The sequence below is a fragment of the Schistocerca gregaria genome, chromosome 3 (assembly GCF_023897955.1).
Source record: "Schistocerca gregaria isolate iqSchGreg1 chromosome 3, iqSchGreg1.2, whole genome shotgun sequence".
Taxonomy (NCBI): domain Eukaryota; kingdom Metazoa; phylum Arthropoda; class Insecta; order Orthoptera; family Acrididae; genus Schistocerca; species Schistocerca gregaria.
Window position 1 is genome coordinate 732,248,181 of NC_064922.1, and position 20,584 is coordinate 732,268,764.

General features: G+C 37.1%; 2 protein-coding genes across 2 annotated transcripts in view; one reads left to right on the plus strand and one right to left on the minus strand.

Moving 5' to 3' along the window:
* LOC126353767 (MAPK regulated corepressor interacting protein 2-like) overlaps nucleotides 1-13,101 on the minus strand; it is a 45,682-nt gene extending 32,581 nt beyond the window's left edge. Inside the window, exons 1-3 of the mRNA XM_050002848.1 lie at nucleotides 12,677-13,101; nucleotides 3,121-3,291; nucleotides 32-144 (exon numbers count right to left, since the gene is read on the minus strand). Coding sequence (XP_049858805.1) covers nucleotides 32-144; nucleotides 3,121-3,291; nucleotides 12,677-12,681 — 289 coding nt within the window. The 5' untranslated portion in view covers nucleotides 12,682-13,101. The remainder of the gene's footprint in view (nucleotides 1-31; nucleotides 145-3,120; nucleotides 3,292-12,676) is intronic.
* Nucleotides 13,102-13,129: 28 nt separating this feature from the next.
* The window catches only part of LOC126353768 (uncharacterized), a 36,921-nt gene continuing 29,466 nt past the window's right edge, over nucleotides 13,130-20,584 (plus strand). The window contains exon 1 of the mRNA XM_050002849.1: nucleotides 13,130-13,237. Coding sequence (XP_049858806.1) covers nucleotides 13,207-13,237 — 31 coding nt within the window. The 5' untranslated portion in view covers nucleotides 13,130-13,206. The remainder of the gene's footprint in view (nucleotides 13,238-20,584) is intronic.

Genomic DNA, 20,584 nt, shown 5'->3' on the forward strand with positions numbered 1-20,584 from the left:
ATAAGTAATACTGAATAATAAGCAGACTTACAGTCATATATGTATTTAATTAAATCATCGTGTTGTGGAGTAGTTATATCTGGCTGCATTCGCTGAATATTTGGTCTCTTCCCATTCAGTGACTGCATCTGAGGTCTTGGTAAACTGGAAAGCAGTTTTATCTTACTTAATACAATGTAAGGAAACCATTACAACAAAGAACATTAAGTAAATGTGAGTCAGTGAGGGTGGGGGAGATCTCTCACACTATAATCTGTGTCTACTGAAAGAGGCAATTTCATAAACTCAAAAAGCTCAGAAGCAGCCCTTGACTCCGGATTAAACAGTATGTATACTTCATTTCTTCAGTAAGGTAACTACTTCTCTTTTCTTGTGCCACTGTTTGTATTTCATTAGGATTTTACTTAATCATATTAATACACATTTATTTTACCTATTCTAATATTCTGCATGACCTGCATAACCAGAAAAGTTTCAGGAAGAAGAAGATTCTAATGTTCATAAAATGTCTACCAATCCTGACACACTGCGGCACAAAAAGTTATCCTATCTCCCACTAATGAATCACACATTACAAAAATAAGTTTGGTTGGAGAAATGTAGAGCGTTGAGATGTGAATTGTCTAGAACAGCTATGCATATCTATAATAACTATAGGCCTAAAACTAGACAACACGAGGTAATAAAGGCTACAAATGATGTTAAAGGACTCTCAAAATTATAAATTAGCTATCACGACACTAGCTACAGTGACCACATTGCTTTACGATTCATTTTCATTTCCTGTACTATAATTATCTAAGAATGCTAGGAGAAGAATATGTGACTATCTTCTCATACTATAAGGCAAACCAACATGTAAGATAACGATTTTATTCAAAACATGATTAAAAACAGTTATTCCTTGAAAACACACAAGTCATCATAAAAGGCACTGAGAATGGCAAAACTGATTGTGTATCTTTCCTATGTGCCTTTTTTCTTTTGTAATATTTTTGAAATTTATTTACTTTCCAACAACTTGTGGTAAAACATTATTCCTTTCAAATCAGTGAAATATTTTTGAAATTTGTTTACCTTCTATCACCTTGTTATAAATATGAGTCTGGTCGGTTCAATAAAATGTTACCAAAATCACTTAGTTTAAATCATTGTTCAGCTGTTTCATTTGCAAAACTGACACCAGTCGTAAAAGAGTCTGACAATAGTGAATACAAATAAATAGCACAGGACACAATGGAAAGACTGAGTCATAAAATATTTTCATCCAAGTTTCAAAATATGAGGTTTAGAATTCAGATTTTTCAATTATACTAGAAGTCTGCAGGATAGTGAACACATTCCCATTCAGTTGTTAAAGTAGTGCTGTCAATAATAGTTTCCTGCTTAGAGAGTACTGAGTGAGTACTGCAGTTCCTCCTTAATGCATTCATATTATTGACCATAAATGCCTAATGGGTATATTTGTACAGGAATGGCCGAGTTAGCATTTCGAAGCACTTCAAACACCAGGAATAGTTTGGGTGTAATAGAGTGAAAGTAAATAATATAAACAAGCTTCTACATTTCTGTGAAAGTGGAGATTATTCCTTTGGTGAAAACATCAACATTAAGTTTCTGTACCAGATGCTGAATGTGATACTTTCAGGAATTCCATCTATCCTCTGTCATACAAATTTAAACATTTGGCTTTAGTGGTTATTTGATTACTGGCATTATACAGGGTGTACATTAAGTTCGGGAACACTTTCAATTATTTATTGCACAAGAACTAAACATTGTACAGATGTCAAACATATTGCATTTTGAAGAAAAATTCTGAAATATCTCTCTCTCTCTCTCTCTCTTTTTTTTTTTTTTTTACAAACATTGGACATGTGAACCATGAGTGAACCAACAGATGTCAATATGGTAATCCATTTCTTGGCATACCCGTCGCAGCATGGCTTTATCAACTGTAGCAGTCACTTCCTGTATTCTCCCCCTGAGCTCTGCTAACATCGCGGGGTAGAGGTGGAACATACACCAGATCTTTAATGTGTCCCCATAGAAAGAAGTCACTCAGAGTGAGATCTGATGATGGGGGACGCCATTTCATGAAACAGCTGTCCCCTTCCGTAACACCATTGATGTGGCAGCTCTGTGTTCAGGTACCCATGAACTTCACGATGTAAATGGGGTGGAGCCCAATCCTGCTTAAAGATGAATGGAGAGTCCAATTGCATTTGGGGCATCAGCCATTGCTGCAATATGTCCAAGTAGGAATATCCAGTGACTGTGCTCTCGGCGAAGAAGAATGGCCCGTACAGTTTTCGACGTGACAAGGCACAAAAAACATTTACCTTTGGGGATCACACTTTGTACCTCACATTTGACAATTATGCCTGTTCGCTTTCCCATTAGTGTGAAAAGTGGGTTTGTTGCTAAAAATTAAGTGATCAACAATGCCATCCCCATACTCATTCAATTGTTGCAACTGTGAACAGAACTCAAAATGCCTGTCTGTGGTGTCATCATTGAGCTTCTGCACTAGCTCAACTTTGAATGGTTTCATAGACTTCTTTTGCAGGACTTTCCACACAGTCATGGGAGCCATTCCAAGTTCACAGGATGCACGTTGCACCGATTCCTTTGCACTGCTTATAAATGTCTCTCCTGAGCACTCCACATTCACTTCCCTCACACTGGGACATCTGCTTCTCTTTGCTGGGCACAGGCAACCCTTAAATAACGAATTTATTGTGCCAGTGGTAAATGGCCTTCCTTGTTGGTAGCTTCTTACCATACTTGGTTCTAAACATCCATTGAACAGCTGTAGCACACTTGTTATTGCCGAACTCCAACACATAGAAAGCTCACTCCGCACTGGAACTCGCCATGTTTGCAAATAGTCCTGACTACTGGCAACTTACCAAATTACACTGTGGCGGTATACATGAAAAAAATTAAAATAAATAAACCCTTTCAGGGTTTCTCTTCAAAATGACTTATGTATGATATCTGTACAATGTTTGGTTCTTGTACAATAAATAATTGAAAGTGTTCCCAGACTTTATGTACACCCGTATTTACCAGTGAACTGGGTGTGAACAATGCATCTTTTAGTTTGATGTGACTTACTTGAAGTTAACAAGGGTTCTTTGGTTTCTCTTCTTCTTTGTATAGGTTGTCTTTCTAGTGAGATGTCCTGTGCTAAGAACTAAAACATCCAACTTGTCTTTCCGTTTCAATACTGCAACATCTACACTGCTTTCTTCTGTCATATCCTTCTCAAGTTTCTTGTTCAGCACACTGGAGGGATTTAAATTTAATTTAGCTCACAATGTTTCATTTAAAAGAGAGAGAGAGAGAGAGAGAGAGAGAGAGAGAGAGAGAGAGAGAGAGAGAGAGAGAGAGAGAGAAAGGGGGGAGGGGAGGGAGAGGGGAGAACACCTGTGTGTGTGTGGGGGGGGGGGGGGGGGAGGGGGAGATATTTTTCTTAGTTGAAGTAAATATGTAAAATTTGTGTGTATTCCTCAACATCACACAATTACAAGATTTCACTCTCAAAGCAGTGACACTTGTTCAAAATATTGTCTGGTCCATCTTTTCTAGAGCATAATAGTTTCACCAATATGTTTTTCACTATTCCTTATTATAAATTAAGTGCATAGTTTGGGGAAAAAAGAATTGTCATGTCCCTGTCATTTTTAAGAGGGAAAATTTGTTTAGTTAGTAACATGATTCAGTCAAATCAAACTGAATTCCTGGTAAATCTTCTGAGGGTACTGGCCATTCCAAATGTATTCATCTCTTCGAAACGAATATTTCATTGAGATATTAGCTTTTCAATTATTCCTGATTAAATAGCTGTATGTGCACCAAAATCAAACATACAACATACACATTCGTCACAACTCGTAATACCCGCAGGCTCCTTGAGATAGCTTATGGAAACATCAAATTTAAAGCAGATCAATCATCAAATTCAGTAACAGTTTTTGGTAGTTATGTGGTGCTGTCATAGTTTGACAATATCCATCATAAGGATATACCCATCATAAGGATCAAGTTCAAAATCACGGGCCAAAACTCTTCTACTGGGCTGTCACTGTACTTCACTGAAATGTGAAAATTTAATTTCCTTTGCTTATTAAAATTTGAAATGACATATCTGTATAAATTTTCAATGGGTCAGTTCATCCTGTGGTAACTCTCCTAAGAATCGCTTTCCTCCCCATGCACTGTAATATCCAACATCTTATCAATGTTTTCTTCTTTGCTGACTTATACCTCATGTATGCACCAGAAATTACTTGGAATCTGCTCCCCAGATCACTAGCATTGATTAAAACAGTGATTAAAATCATTAGTCACTTACTTCATACCACCCTCTTAATTCTTCTTTTACAATGAGCACAACATGTGACAAGAGAAAAATGTACAGAGGCATGACTTTCACTACAAAAGGAACAGAGTTCACTTGCAGTGGCACGAAGATCTCATGATGCACATGTGGATATGGAGGAGTTACCTATGCCTGTCTTATGTAGCTACATCTATACTCTGAAAACAACTATGATGAGCATAGCAGAATAAATATCCTGGTGTATCCCGCAATGGTTTTAAGGTTATTGCTGTACAGCCCTCCAAAAAGTAGTTGCAGATCTGGAGAATATGGGAGCCAATCAAGGGCCATACGAGTGGCCTCTGGGTGCCCCAGAGCCAGAATGCAGTCCACAAAGTGCTCCTCTAGGAAATCAAACATTCTCCCGCTTCAATGGGGTCGAGCTCCATCTTGCATGAACCACATCTTATCAAAATCAGAGTCACTTTGGATAATGGGGATGAAATCATCTTCCAAAACCTTCATGTACAATTTGATAGTCACCATGCCATCAAGGAATCTCACAGTGATTATTCCATTACTGGACACTGCACAGCACACAGTCACCCATTGAGGGTGAAGATTTCAATAGCAAAATGCGGATTCTCAGTCCACCAAATGCACCAATTTTGCTTATTGATGAATCTGTCCAAATGAAAGAGGGCTTCATCAACAAACCAAAAAATCATATTCAAATCGAAGTCATGGTCAATTCAGTGGACAACAGTGCTGGCAAAACATAACCACTGTTCCGTGGCCCCATGACCACTGTCCCATGCCCCCATAAGCACTGTTCCATGGCCCTGGGGCTTAATGGCTCATGGGTTTGAATTTTGTATGGGAAGAGAAGCAGGTCTTCAACAACAGGGACTCCCAGTTGATTTCCACCTGTTGTGCAGCTTGTCTGATCGATTTCCTGGGGCTGGTTTGAAATCTAGCTTGTCTTCGATGTTTTCAGGTGTTTTCATGCTTTTTTGGACAATCAACATCGCCATCACTGTCATCATCAACACTATCCATTCTCTCAAACTTTCAAATCAAATTCTTGATTGTTAGCACACTTGGACCGGTTGTCTTCAGCTTGAACTCTGATGCAAACTTCCTTTGAGCCGCAATTGGGCTGTTATGGCTCACATAGTAGGCCTTCACAAGCGCTGTACACTTGGGCACGCTGTACCGTGACTTTTCACATGTAAATGGTTGACAACAACAAGATGCGTGCATACACGCATAATAATTCCTATCTCACCCCGCGCCCAACCATACAGTTTGAACATCCTAACTCAAACTGTTCAAAAGTTATGATGATTTTTTTCATATGGTTCAATAATTGCCACCTTGTATGAACAGCAAGGATCCCAATGCATTTCTATGGTGTTTTCCTACAGCTGTCAATATGTCTCCATCGAAGATAATATGAGTAGTTTTCTCTACATTTAATTCCTCCATCCAGTCAAAAATTTTGATATCCTTTATGGTTGTACTTTCACAGTACTGATTTCTTGGACCGGTGGCTCTGAGGATGTCATGTGAGAAGAGTGCAAGTTGGGTTTTGCATGGTGATTTATTCAGTTATTTTTACTGATGAGGAATACTCTGGATTTGATGTCCTTATCATAAGTTACAGGATATTAAAACTCTTGTAAAGAATAGCACACAAAGAATGATATAACTTCAATAAAGTATCTGATACCAATGATGATGCCTTTCCCCTTCTGCCTACAGTGCTCAAAACAAGAGAGTATGTTTTTTAACCAGGGGATAGGTCAAATTCAACCAAAGCAACAATAATTACTGTTCATTATTTTGTAGTGTGGCCAACTTTAACAGTCAACAAATGTTTAAACCTGTCTGGGATGAAATAAGAACACCCACCACTTATTGCAACAACAAGTGAACTGTGTCTTATATCACTGTTAATGTAGCAGAAAAAAGGAGTACAAACACAGTGAAATACGTTAATGAAGCTATGTGTCAGTGCTGACTTCATTTCATGATGGAATAGGTGGAACTCAGTACTGCAAAAACTTGTTATTTTAGCTGATTTGTACATAAAATGTGGGGCTGTTTATCATTGTTATACAAATGCTTACAAATAATCTGACTTTGTTGAAAATGTACACGAGTAGTAGGCCAAACATGTAACAATAAATATGAAGTTATCTCGACATTACTAGGTAAGATTTAACTTCTGAAACTTGAATATGATGTGTTCTTGGGAATAAGTGAACCTGCATTATGTGACACACACAGTCTTCATTCCAATTTAAAACAAAGTGGAATAACCAGCAGACCTACTGGGCACAATTTGAAACCAGCAATTGTTAGTGCCAATATTCTGCCAAACAATAATACTGATGCCTCTCTCTCTCTCTCTCTCTCTCTCTCTCTCTCTCTCTCTCTCTCTCACACCACATAGGAGAAAAGACCGGAAAAATCTTCAACTGCACAAAAATGGTTAGTGAAATTGATCTGATGGAATTACGTTTTCCTGGAAACATACAAGTCTCAACTTTATCTTCGATAAGAATAGAAGCTAAAGCAAGGGATTATAATTTGTGTCACAGCTGGGACTTGAACCTGGGTCTCCTGCTTACTAGTCAGATGTGCTAACAACAACACCAATGTAGCACTGTGGCTACTGTAGCTCTAAGGACTACACTTGTTTAATGCTCTCCCTAATACAAACTTCAATTCACACCTTCAGCCCATTTTCCCTTTTTTAGATCATCAGTAATGCCAAGGCTGTCTCGACATTGGAAGAGCACCCCAGTTTTGTATGCAATATGTGATTACCTGACAGTCATGAGCATTGAAGTGCATCATTCTTAAAAGCTACATCTGCTAACTACAGCACAACAGCAGTAGTTAAACCAATTGTATGGTTTGAGAATGTTAACAGGGAAACAATTGAACTCTTCGGGGACTTCACTTTGAATGACTTAATGGTAGTTGTGGTTTTAAAGGCATAACAGAAACAAAACATATTTCAAAATGAATGCACAGGGATTAATTTCAAGAATGAGTCATAAGGGTGTTACAGTGTACAATACCTTACAGACATGACAAGTCAGGAACCAACTACATGATATTTAGACTTAATTATGTGATAATCGATCTAGTCCATGCATATGCTAATATCACTGTAAGCAACATGAACCACCATTTACAAAGAGAAGACCACACAAAAGAGCGGATGCACCTTATTGTAAGAGGAAAACAGAAAACATATAGAAGTATTATTGCTACTTCTGCAAGGTGCACATGACAAGGTGTATACTGGTAAAGACAGCTACCTCCTCAGTAAATTGCAAACATATGATGAAAACAGTTTAGGGGCATGCTGTTCAGATGATAACGAGAAGTGAAACCATTACCCAATCCACTTCTCCACAGCAAAATAGAAAGACATCAAAAACAACCCTGCACATATAAATTGTAAGTTGGCATCTCCAGCCCATGTTCATCTGTTAAAAGTAAGTACCCAGTAAGTGAGTAAAAACAGCCAAGCTGTAAAGGCACTAAAAGCAAATGCTCAGTCAGTGTGTGAAAACCATCAAACTGTAAAATTAAAAAGAACAACCACCCAGTGCATGTGTGAAGGCAAATAAGCTGCTGTACATGTGTCTTCTAAAAAAAGAAAAAGTCCAAAGAGGAGCAATGGTTCTTATGGCTGGCACCATGGAAATCACTTTTTCATCACCATCTGGATCCAACATGATCAAGAAACTAGCCATATGTGTAAGAACACAATCTGCAGGTGACAGAAGACTACTAGCTAAGTGACCAAACAGGTGTGCTACTGTGCACAAATCCAGAACTACCACTTTGTGATGACAACTTATTATTTACAATGACAAACATCAAGTCTTTAAAAAATAAAATTGATGATGTCAGTGTTCTGTTAGGGATGAGCAAGTATATTGTTTTATTTATTAATGAACACTTGTGAAGTACACAAAACTATGGGAGCAGGATGGAGGGGCTGGGATGCTCAATATATGTTAGTAGTGGGATAAACTTTCATTGCAGTGCCCTTTAGTGCCAATAATTACTGTATAGGTAATGCACTGGAAATGGCAGCAATGTTACTGCTCATGTTAAACTTGTACTTGTGTCAGTAAACTGCACACCAGATAGTGATATTTAAGTATTTGCATAGGCCTTAAAAAACCGATTGCACACTTTGAGAAATTTCAATTTTTGGTGACATTCAGTACATATTTCTGTACAGCGAAGGAGACCCTCCTAAACAACTTTCAAGGGAAGGCCATGACTTTGGGATCACGGATTTACTTCAAACTTTGTACACCTTTGGTAGGCCATTAAAACAACACAATCTGCAAGTAGTAAGGTGCACTACTCTGGCAGTTCCAAGAAAATCACAAGAGAAGTTTTAGGTATCTATTATGAAATGAATGCAACTGTGCGTAGGTGACCGGACATTGGAGTTGGTGGTCAAGTGCTCAGCTTTTGAGCTTTATAAGGCGAACGGATATGAGGTACAATTCGACTCCTGCTCAACCTTAACTTTTAATCCATTTTTTTCTGTCACTGGTCTTATTATTTAATTTATAGGACATTTAAGAGGTAATATGATTAAAGAAAACCACGTGTATTTGCATGCAGTTTTAGTGAAGTTCATGTTATTTGACTATTTACTATTTTTAATTAAGTTTAATTATTAGAACTAAGACATTTATAACTTTTGACAAGTAAATGAAGAAATGCAAAGAGTTTTCCTGAACATGTAAGCCTGTCGTGATTTGCAAAATCCCTTACAAATGTAATCTGATAAGGTATCCAAAACTACTTTGTACCTCGACGCTTTGAGCTGCAGACACAGAGGCTCATAGTTATCAGATTTTGTCGCTCATATAGCATGAATGAATAGTGTAGGGGCAAATTTTTTGAATACTACAAAATTTACACTCATGCTACAAAAATTAAGGTTTGAACAGGATTTGAACCGTCGCCTCATACACTTTCATCTTATGACGCTCAAACACTAACCAGCTGACCACCATGAACTCCAACGTCTGGCACCTATGTACAGATACATAAACCACATGATGAATGCATAAAACTTCTCTTCCAATTTTCTTGGAATTGCCAGAGTAGTGCACCATACTACTTGCACATTACATTGTTTTAATGGCCTACTATAGGTGAACAAAGTTTGAAGTAAATCAGTGACCCCAACATCATGGCCCCCCTTTTTAGTCTGCTCAATATACTAAGGTCACATGATCTGTGCTCTATTAAGGATATCTCAAAGACAATCTACAGGCCCTGATAACGTAACTGCTAATTCTGAGACAAATCAAAACAAGGGGACCACCCTGTAGCTGAGCACACTGCCCAACACGGCATCCGCCATTTCAATGACTGCTTCACAACTTGTGTCACATGGATCCTTCCCACCAACACCAGCTTTTCTAAACTGCACATGTGGGAACTCTTCCTGCAATATATCCTACGTTCCTGTAACTGTCCTGGCTACAACCTCCGTTAGTTGCCCATTCTACCCTTTCCCTGTTCCCATTCCAGGACTAAACAGCCCTCATTCAACCAATGCACCCAGTTGTTTTACTTCTCTCCTTCTCCAGTACCCCCCCTCCCCCTCCCCTGCCCTCCGTCTCACCTCCCGACTGCACCAAACTACCCTACCTTCTCTCCACCTTGTCCTTGCTTGCTCCCCAGCAGCACTTTGCCCACCCCTAACCTATTATCCCTCCTCCTCCCCACCCCACCCTTCTCCTTACCTCCACCCAGGTGCGACGCCCATCATGCACTGCTGCTGTTGGCTTCAGCTGCCAGAGGCTGATATATATATATATATATGTGTGTGTGTGTGTGTGTGTGTGTGTGTGTGTTCGAAAGCTTATACTGTGACAGTATTTTCATTGCACCTATCTGCTACTCAGCATCTCCATTATATGGTGAGTGGCAACTTTCCTTTTCATAACAGTGTTGTCCATAGAATTCTGCTAGAAAAACACTACTGCTGCAGTTTTAGAGGTTAAAGCTATTTTGATCAGATACTACCTGAGCGCTAGAAAACAAATTGTAAAGTTCAATAATATGTCATCAAATGTCTTGTATATCATGAAGGGCATGCCACAGGGTTCTGTGTCTGGACCTTTACTCTTGATAATACATGTAAATGATTTCCCCACCACTGTGCTGTGTAAATCTACACTCTATGCTGACAATACCACATCTGTTACAGCTGGGGAAAGACTTAGGAGCATTAAAGCAGCAAAGTATGGATCATCTTGGAGCAGCCAGTAAGTGGTTCCAAATCTATGAAATGCCTATTAATCATGAAAAGTGTTCGCTTCAGCTTATGTATTAAAGATAATGGCAATGACTGTACTTCAAATTAACTCCTTGGGATCCATCTTGACTCAAAGTTAAGATGGAAGAGTCATACCGATAATACCTGAACTAAGTTAGCATGTGTTACATGTTTGTTAAGTAAAATAAAGTCTGATGTTTGTGATAACAGTGCTCAATGCATACTACACCATTTTCCACATCCATTTGACATGTGCCATTTTGTAATACGGGAATACCACTGGAGTGAAAAAAGTTCTCATCTGGCAACAGAAGGCAATTATGTGCATCCACAGAGTCAGGAACAATGAGCCTTGTAGACTGTATTTAAGAAAATTGAAAGTGTCAACAGTTGTGTGTCTCTTTATACAAATTGTCTAATACAAACAAAAGAGAACCAATACAGTCACAAGCTGCGACTATCTTTCCATCAACTTAACACACGTCTAAAACAGCGATTGACGTCACAGTCGCTTGACTACAGAAAATTTGAGATAGTTACACATAATGGGGTTGCAACTATTTTACATGTTGCCAGTACAGGCACACTTTGTGTCACTGAGTTTATTAAAAATACCTCACAGAAATGGCTCGCACAAAAGCATTTACACAATAGGAGAGTTTAAAATGTGCTCTAAAAATGACCTTAAATACTAATATAGTTTCACCTGATAATATACATGAACATGTTTAATATATCATGTACTTTATAATGAACAATTTTGTTTATTGATAACCACAATGAACTAAAATATCTTTTACACCATGTATGTGTACTCCACAAAATAGAAAATTGGTTGCATCTTTAATGCTTCATGATGAATAACAAATGAATAAAAATTTCCGATCTGTTTCTGAACAACAACCTGCACTCCTCAAGAACAGTAATATCCATCTTTGTTAACAACAACTGGGGCGGAAGTGAGGATTGGGAAGGGAGCCAAGATGCAAAACATGAAAATATTGCTTAACAAAATCAAACATTACTTAGATTTTTATTTAATTTTCTTCATTTACTATTTTACCAATACACCCTAAAATAATACTTCACGGAGTTTTTACAAGACTTGCTATTTTTACTGTGTACACCATTGCTTCAACTATATTGATCCATTAGTGTCATAAAATACCTAATAACCTTCTGCACTCTACAACTCTGACATATTTGTAATGCATAACAATTATGTTACTCTGATGAGTGCAAAAAATCTGTTGCAGTCAATAGGCTGCATTCTGGAAATAGAATAAATATGTAAGTAAACTAGGTACTACAACACAGATGAAAGAATTTGTTGGTTAACATTTTATAAATGTGAAATTTTTAAGTTGTATAGTTCTGTGGTAAGTGAGCAAAAAGTAGATAGTTAATTCCACAGCACAGTGAAACGAACTCTTCGACTCCTTGAACATCAAAATACAATAATTACTGCAATTTCTAGACCAACCATATTTGGAGATACTTAGCAGGTTGTCAAGAACTTGTTTTTTTATGTAATCCCAGAATTTATAAGAATACCTTAAAATCTCATGGCAATGAAGAAGAGCACTAGTATGATATTTTGAAATTAAATTAGGGTAACACCAAAATGTGTCAGTATATTACAGCTTGGTCACACAGCAATGTAAAAGTAAAATTTTACCATCAGACCATTTGACAAATACATCTATATCACGTGGAACTAAATCCCTGTTTGAGATTGCATGTGGGCTAGGAAACCCATTTATTTACAGTTTGAAACAAAGTTCAGAATTTAAGGCGACCGCAGCACCTCATGTATTTCTCTTTCTTTCAACGTTATGGAAATAAAAAACTAGAACACTTAACTGCAGTGACCTAATTCGATGTAACTATCTCCTTCTTCGAAGAATGTGTTACATTAAAATCGATTAAAACGTCACACTCAATCCTAATATTTCAGTAAGTGTATGGCAAAAAAATAGAAAGAAATGACGGACTGAAGGCAGATTTACCTCATGTCTGAAGATGATAAGGAATTATTTTTTATCCATCTGTGACTGGACGCTTTGGTAGAAATCACGTTGCAGAGCAACAAATCACCACCCTTCCTCTTTTTCCTTTAGGCACAAAACAATGGCACTTTCTTGAACTGCGGGGCTTTGTTTATATTTACGAAGCTAGTTTGACATGAACATCTACCCCTCCCACTCCTTCATCCTTCCTCTGTCACTCCCGCTCTGACTCAGTCACTACTAGTCACACGCTGCCAAGAGGGCGGGAAGAAACATATTTAACTCTTCAAATGTTCTTGATGGGCAAATTGAATTTCAAGTAATAAATTACATTTTAATAAAATCGAAAATAAGCATACAAGTTTTTTAGTGTTTTTGTAATAGCGATAAATTATGAGTGCGTTTGCATTATAAAATATTTATCTCTGATGCTACCTTCAGTTATCCTTGGTTGTTCGCAATAAACCTTGCTAACATCTTTTTCTGTAGCCAAAGTGACCGGTTGCGGGGGTGAAGAATTGAGTTTGAGGATGGCTGCAGCGGTGCAGAGTAGTAGGGGAGGTATAAACACCATCATATGTTTAGCCAATTTTGCATTTTTTAAAAATTATTCCACATATAGTGGTATTGAAGTCAGTGTTAACAAGTGCGAAATATTATTAGAGCCCTTCTACTAATTTTGTCTCATGCAACTGCGTAATACCTTGTTATTAGCAACAAAAATACGCTGTTTGTTGATTTGTAGCAGGCTTTAGGGAAATGAGGTGTCAAAATTACTTGAAGAATACAGACAATTGCTGTTGTAACTCGAAAACTCACATCTACTACCGCACCGTCTTTGCGTGCCAGCTGCCGACTCCCAGGTTTAGTTGCGGTTCATATAGAGACTAACAATTTGAATTAGCACGGAGTTGTCAGCGTTGATATAATTTACCTCAACCAAAAAACCTGTTTTTTTTAAATGTTTAAAAACATGAAACACTATAATATTTAACTATGGAGATCATAGAGCCATCATGTTTGTTGAAGGCAACCATTTACTGTCTCAAGAATTTACATCATTATTACTGGGTTCTAACTTAACCTTGCACCCTGAGAAACATAACTGAATAACATTTGCACTTCCACAGAAAAACTTTAAATTGATGTAGTTGCTGTAAACGTAAAGTACAATTTACTACTCTTCGGAAGCATGCAGAAATATATAGATCTTCATTAAATTCTCGAGCTCTTTTTCTCTCGTAAATTATTTCTTAATGTTGACCAAACAAATCCAAGGGGGAAGATTCACTGTATGAATGCAGTGCTGACAGGACAAGAAAAAGAGGCCCGCAGATATTCGAGGAATGGGTTAGTGTTTTGAATACATTAATCATAGTAATATAAACTGAAGTATTAAACTGTCAGTATGAAAAAACTCTCAAAACCACTTTTACGCACTAGTTGGGATTTTTTTTTTAAAAAAAATATCCAGGTTTTTCTCAACTCTGATAATTATTAAAAATAGGGGTTACCCTTATGGGAGTAAATTTAAATTTTTCTCATCTGTTTCTGTGGGAAGGAGTGCATGGGGAGAGAGGCAGTTAATTGTGAAACAAATGGTTAGAGACAACCATGCAATATTGAAGGTTGTATCTATTTATGTGCAAAAGTCATAATTTGCTTCCTGCATTTGGAATCATTGGCAAAGGAACTTAAGACTTCTAGAATAAATATTTATTCTGTAGTGGAGTGTGTATGATCAAAACTTCCTGGATGATTAGAGCTGCATGCAGGTGACCATCTGAAGGTATTTGGGGATAGTTATAGCAAAAGTTTTGGATTGAAAGGGTTTTCCTTCATTCTGATATGAGTTGTTTGCTAGATATGTTCCCATAGCTTGTTGCTCAGTGCAGGCCCATATTGATGATATGGTAAAGTTCTAATAGTGGAGGACTTCTGACAGACGCCTAGTAAATGTTCTCTCACATCCCTCGACCAGTTGAAGTGTGGAAGGAAGATCACATGACGCCTTGGTAGATGGGAGCAGAGTACTGGGCCCAGGCAAGCTCGATCTCTCTCCAACAGGATTCCAAGCTACCAGTATGTATTTTCCTGCAGCCTCTTGGTCCTCTTATTATCTGGCCATAATGCTCCATTCAAACAGTTGGTGTCTTCCCTGTGTGCATCCTATGTACTTCCAATCATTGAATAAAAGCATATCATTATTGAACAGAATTTATCTGCTCTTTTACTTAAGAACTTACTTCCACTGGGTGGTATCCTTCTCCCCCCCCCCCCCCCCCCCCCAAACTATCTTTCCAGTACAACTGTGTGCTAGACCAGGACACGAACCCACGACCTTTTACTCTTGTGGGCAAATGCTCTATTGACTGAGCCATCCAAACATGACTATCAGCCTGCCCTCAGAGAAGAGGTAGCTGTGAATGAGAGTCTATAGTTGTGCATGGATAACTCAGTTGGTAGAGCACTTCCCCACATAAAAGAAAGATCTGTGTGAGTTGCATGAGAGAGAGAGAGAGTGAGAGTGTGTGTATGTTGACAGTCTCTTTGTTTTGTTGATCTGTGACTGCCATATGGTGAGTAGCAACTTTCCTTTTCATTATACTGTTACAGAGGAGTAATTTCAGACCACTTATGCCAGTAATCCACAAGTCACTTTTGGTGTATTGATGTGTATAACCAGATGTGTCCATCCACCTGCTGCAGTCTGTATCCTCCAGTGAAATTTTTTCTGGAAAAAAATTGCTTTTTGCTTTTGTTTTTGTCTCACAATCTTTGCTCAGTGTATAGAGAACAGTAATAGGTTTATTGAACCGTGTCAATATCAAATAGTTCCATGCTCAATCAAATAGGTAATTCAAAAAAATAGCAGCAGCACTTCTGTTAACTTCCATTTCTTTAACTATAAACTTTGATGTAGATTCCGTCAGACTACACGTCTTGTAAATTGCTTATTTTGTACTTGTTTATTGCTAACACTATGCTCAAGCATTGGTGAGAAATTTTGTCTGATTGCTACATTTCACTAGCATTTGTGTGCAGTCCACCATAAGTTGTGAATATAATTTCTCCATATAGACCCATATTCTGTTCGTATCATGCATTATGTTAACTTACAGTGACAGATTTCTATTGAATGCATTTTGATAGTCAAGAAACACATCAACAGCTTGATCATCTTTCCCTGTTGTCATACTGTTCTCACAAAAGAAATGTATTTTCACCCCTTTCGATTTCCATGCAGTGTTTACAGGATAGTCAACATTTTTGCGAGGCTCTCAAGTTGAACGTATGTCACTGTCACCCTTCTTGTGTTGCTTGCGCCTCTCTCCTCTGTCAAATCTCGTGTGCATCCCACAAGATCAAGTTGTATTCAGATATGTTATGAAAGTATTTGTAGACAGTGTATAAACAAATGAATTCACTATTTTTTTCCACTGGACGCACTTCACTCACGATTGAACCACATTTGTTCTCATTTCCTTGCATTTTTTATTACAAACAGTAAAAGTTTCTTGGGTGCTGTTGTATCTCATTTTGACAATCTTATTGAGACTGATTTCGGTAGTTGTTTTGATAAGCTTTCTTATTTCATAAATATCAGTACTGTATTGGAAATATTTATTTCTGCATACTTGCACTGTTTTGTTAGGCCTAGTATTCTTTGAAATAGTGCCAGTCAATATATTCCTAAGCAGAAACATATGTTTTTGTTCAATTGCTCTTCCATGTGAATGACACAAGGTCATAGCATGGCATAACATGTCTACCTTTATTATTATTATTATTATTATTATTATTATTATTATTATTATTATTGTAATAATGGAATGCTGAACTATGTTAGTCCAACATGAACACGTGCCTCAGGTGAAGTTTTCAGTCCACTCGGTGACGTACGACAACGTTTCTCAGTATTCTAGGGACAAGGAAAGTAAATATGACTGAAATAAACATAATACCAATGGCTTTGTATATGACAATACACTAATGATTAGGGTTAGAGAATTGTGTATGATCTCTCACTTAAAAATCAGCATCATGTGAAGCCCCGATGTGCTGCAATCAGAACCTCTAATATCCTGGTATGGTAGCAAAGAGTGTTATACTGTCTGTGCATGTCCAAAGAGCATCGACTTTGGTTTCTGGAGGACTGGAACAGAACTGAATACAAACAAATTCAGTCATGTTTGACAAGTGGCATGACAGGTAAATTTGCAGACAGCAAAAACATGAGGAATTCATCACTTTAAGCCAAGCAGTATGTTATTTAAATGTGTCATTGGGAGTTGTCAGAAAGAAGAGCTCTATCTGTAACTCTAAAGTTTCCCTGATGTAGGTGTTACTGTCCGTATTATGTTAAATATAAAAAAAAAAAAGTCCATAATGTGTGTTGTAACCACTGGTGTACCAAACATCAGATTTGGTATTTGTCCACTGTACCACTCAATAATTCATGCTGTGAGATAAGTCACCACAGTAGCATCTAACACTTAAGTAGCCATCTCTAAGGAACAAATATCAGTACAATGCAGAAAGATTAGACTTCATCACTCAACATGCCAGTGATGCTGTTCAAATGTTTTTTCACATTGATGTGTTTATTAATTTATTAGCTTTCAGTTATATAGTAAAGGAGCTCCATCTCGCCAATAGATATTGTGGCCATATGTCAACAGCGAGTCCGTTCAGTCAAAGCCCCTTCTTGCTTTTTCCAAGTGTTTAGTCCATATTCAGCTAACCAGTTTTGGTTAATTTTTAGACTTTGATTCCAAGATTTATGATTTTTTATATATATGATGTTCACAGTTAGTAAATACTGCAAATGCTTACAGCTTTTGACCATTCCAGTTTTTTTCTCTCTCTAAGTGTATGAAATTGTCCAACTAAAAAAAATATTATTTTCAATTTCTTTCTTTGGAAAATACACATTTCTTACATATTTGTTTGCAAAAAAAAAAATTGGAAAATCCATGATTTAATAACAATAATGTTAAGATAGATTGCTACTCCCCACTTACAGGAGGCACTGAACAGTAGACAGTTAGGTTTTAGCTATTGGACAAAGTCGTTAAAAGAATAAAGAGAAAACACAGACACACTCACGCTTTATGATCTTCCCCCAATCTCATGATGTTGCTAAATTGGTCACTACTTGGGCATCTCATGACTTTAACCACTTTCTAGTAATCCTGCTGCTGCCTTCCACCATGAGATAGACCAACTACCACACTGAGTGCTTCAAATAGTGAGTAGGCAGATGTGTGCCTCTGTGGATATCTTTTCCCCGCTTTCTCAGATTGCATCGATAAGGCTGTGCTAGACTTGCCAAACGCATTACTGATGCTACCGAAACTGCTGTTCCTCATGCTACAGGTCCTGCTCATTGCCAGCCAGTGCATGATGAGCCAGAGACATTGCAATAGTTGTTCAGGATCACCAAGGAGCTTTGTAACATTTAAGCGACATCCTTCACAGACCAACCTTATTACTTTCAAGTGACTTTGTGCTACAACTAGCTTTTCATAATTCAACATTAAGGTTGTCTTTAGCACAGAAAGGGTACACACTATGCTGCAACAAAAATTTTTGACCACTTACCAGTGATATAAAATGTATAATAGACAGCAAGGTAAAATTTGAAAATAAATTGACAACTCCTATTCTGTAGAAGTGGTGGGTAGGAACTGCTAACTCAATCTGTATATCTTGTTTTCATTCTGGGGGGGAGGGGGGGGAATAATATGATGATGTTTAAAGTACAAATAGATGTACAAATTAATTTGCAATATGAATATAAAAGTCTTGTTCCATATCATGACAATTTATTGTGCAAAATGATCCATGGAACATGAAAGTAACTAACTCTAACTAAACACTGTAAGAAGGAAAGCTGGGAATGCTTCACCTCAATCCAGGGAACATATATCCCAGATATAGACTAAAGCTCTTTAGGACACTGAGCTGCAAAGAGCCACAATTGTAATGAGTATCTTTATTAAGGATGACCTCTGCACTGACAAATTTGTCTACTTTGCAATGGCATTGGTCTCCTTTTTTTCCACAGCTACCTCTTGGACATGTTAGTGATGAATTGAAATCACCTCCACTCCTTTTTCTCTTGTCATTCCGAATTACATAATAAATTGTTCCCCCATCTCCCCCTCCTCTCCGCTTTTGATGTTATTAAATGGTCAGAAACATTCTCCTACTACAAATATTCCTTCATATCCAATCCTCCTGCTATTTCCATCATTTCTACTGTCAAAAGCTTCCCTTTTTATTATAGTAATTATTTAATACTATTTCATGTTTGTCTTTAAAAATCAGAACCACAATCAAGGCACATGGAGCTTTCTTTATACATCACATTCACGCTTCTTGTCACAATTGGACGTTACACCATAATACAGAATAAAGTCATCTAACCCTGTCTTCAATCTTTTCATCAACATTTTTTCAACATTATTAGGAACATCTCTTCAACATCTCACAAAGACTACTTTGATATGTATCATATCAACATTTTCTTGAAACCATCAACTTCATATAATAGATAATTCTGTACACACTGTATTTGTAGTTAAACTGCAGTCACTTTCAGTATACACAGGCTCCAACTATTCATTCAGAAAATGTAACTGTTTCTATCAAGTTTCTTCTCACTTTTGTAGTCTGGAAATCAGTTTCTTTGCTCACATAGCATTTATTACATGATGTCATTAAGACAATAATTTCAGAATTGTTTTCGTACATGAAATTTCATCGAAAAGCTTTACTTCATAATAATATTATGGGTCTTCAGTCATAATGCAGTTACTGAGTGAATGACAGTGTACCAAGTCTGACCTCTCTCTTTAAATTACTGTAAAATATTTCCAGCGTTGTCACACATAAGTTTAATTATCTACATATGTTTAACAAAATAGGATAAAATATATTTAGCTATTGCATTTTGTTAAATGGTGAATTAGACATCACTCATAAAATATAGTTTTACTTTCAAGCAAAATATCGACTATCTCTAAGTAATCACATAACTTTACAACGGATTATTTATAGAAGAAACATAACACCCACTGGCAAACTAAACAGGAGATAAGTGTAGTATAGTCAGTGCAACAAGGAAAATATGATCCCTCAAAATATGTGAATGTAAAGAAAGACAGAAGTTCAGTTGAAATGATCGTTCATCAGTGCAAGCAGAAAGAAAAGATAGCAATAGTGATAAGGCAGTACGGTAAGAATACGAAAGGGGAGGGCTGAAGAACTCAGCTGAGTCGCATCCAATGACAACCACCCACAAATATTGAATCACAAAACAGATTGTCAGAATTAATGATTGTGGTTATGTCCCGAATAAAGCATATGAAACCTTATCACTGAAAAATTTGTCAAACTGTAATGAATGTTGAAGCAATATGCAACATGTTGCAAAAATACTTGAATTACTGATGAAGATAATAAAATACTTTGCAAGACAAAAAGTGTAGATATGTATATTGAAATAATTGTCCATTCAAATGGAAGAGAGGTAGTGTAGATGGAGATAAAATAATTTTTAGATACGAAGTGGTAGCTGTAAAAAAATTATTTTCTGTAATGAAAACTTATGTTAAAGTGGCGTGTTCCACTTTATTACAAAATTTCATATTTGTGACGCATGGAACAAGTATTGAAGTACATATGTATCTATGTATGTAGTGATAGATTTAAAAGCTAGAGAAGGAAGTTGTAACCCCGGAAGAGATGAGAAAACAGTGCTGCAACAACTGAAGGCCCTATGTGTGCTAAGCTCATAATATGCAAATAAGTGTACATTCCTCTGGAGGAATCATTTGTACCATAATGCAAAGATAACATATGGAAAACAAAATAATGAAAATAGTAGTAGTACTTAAATAT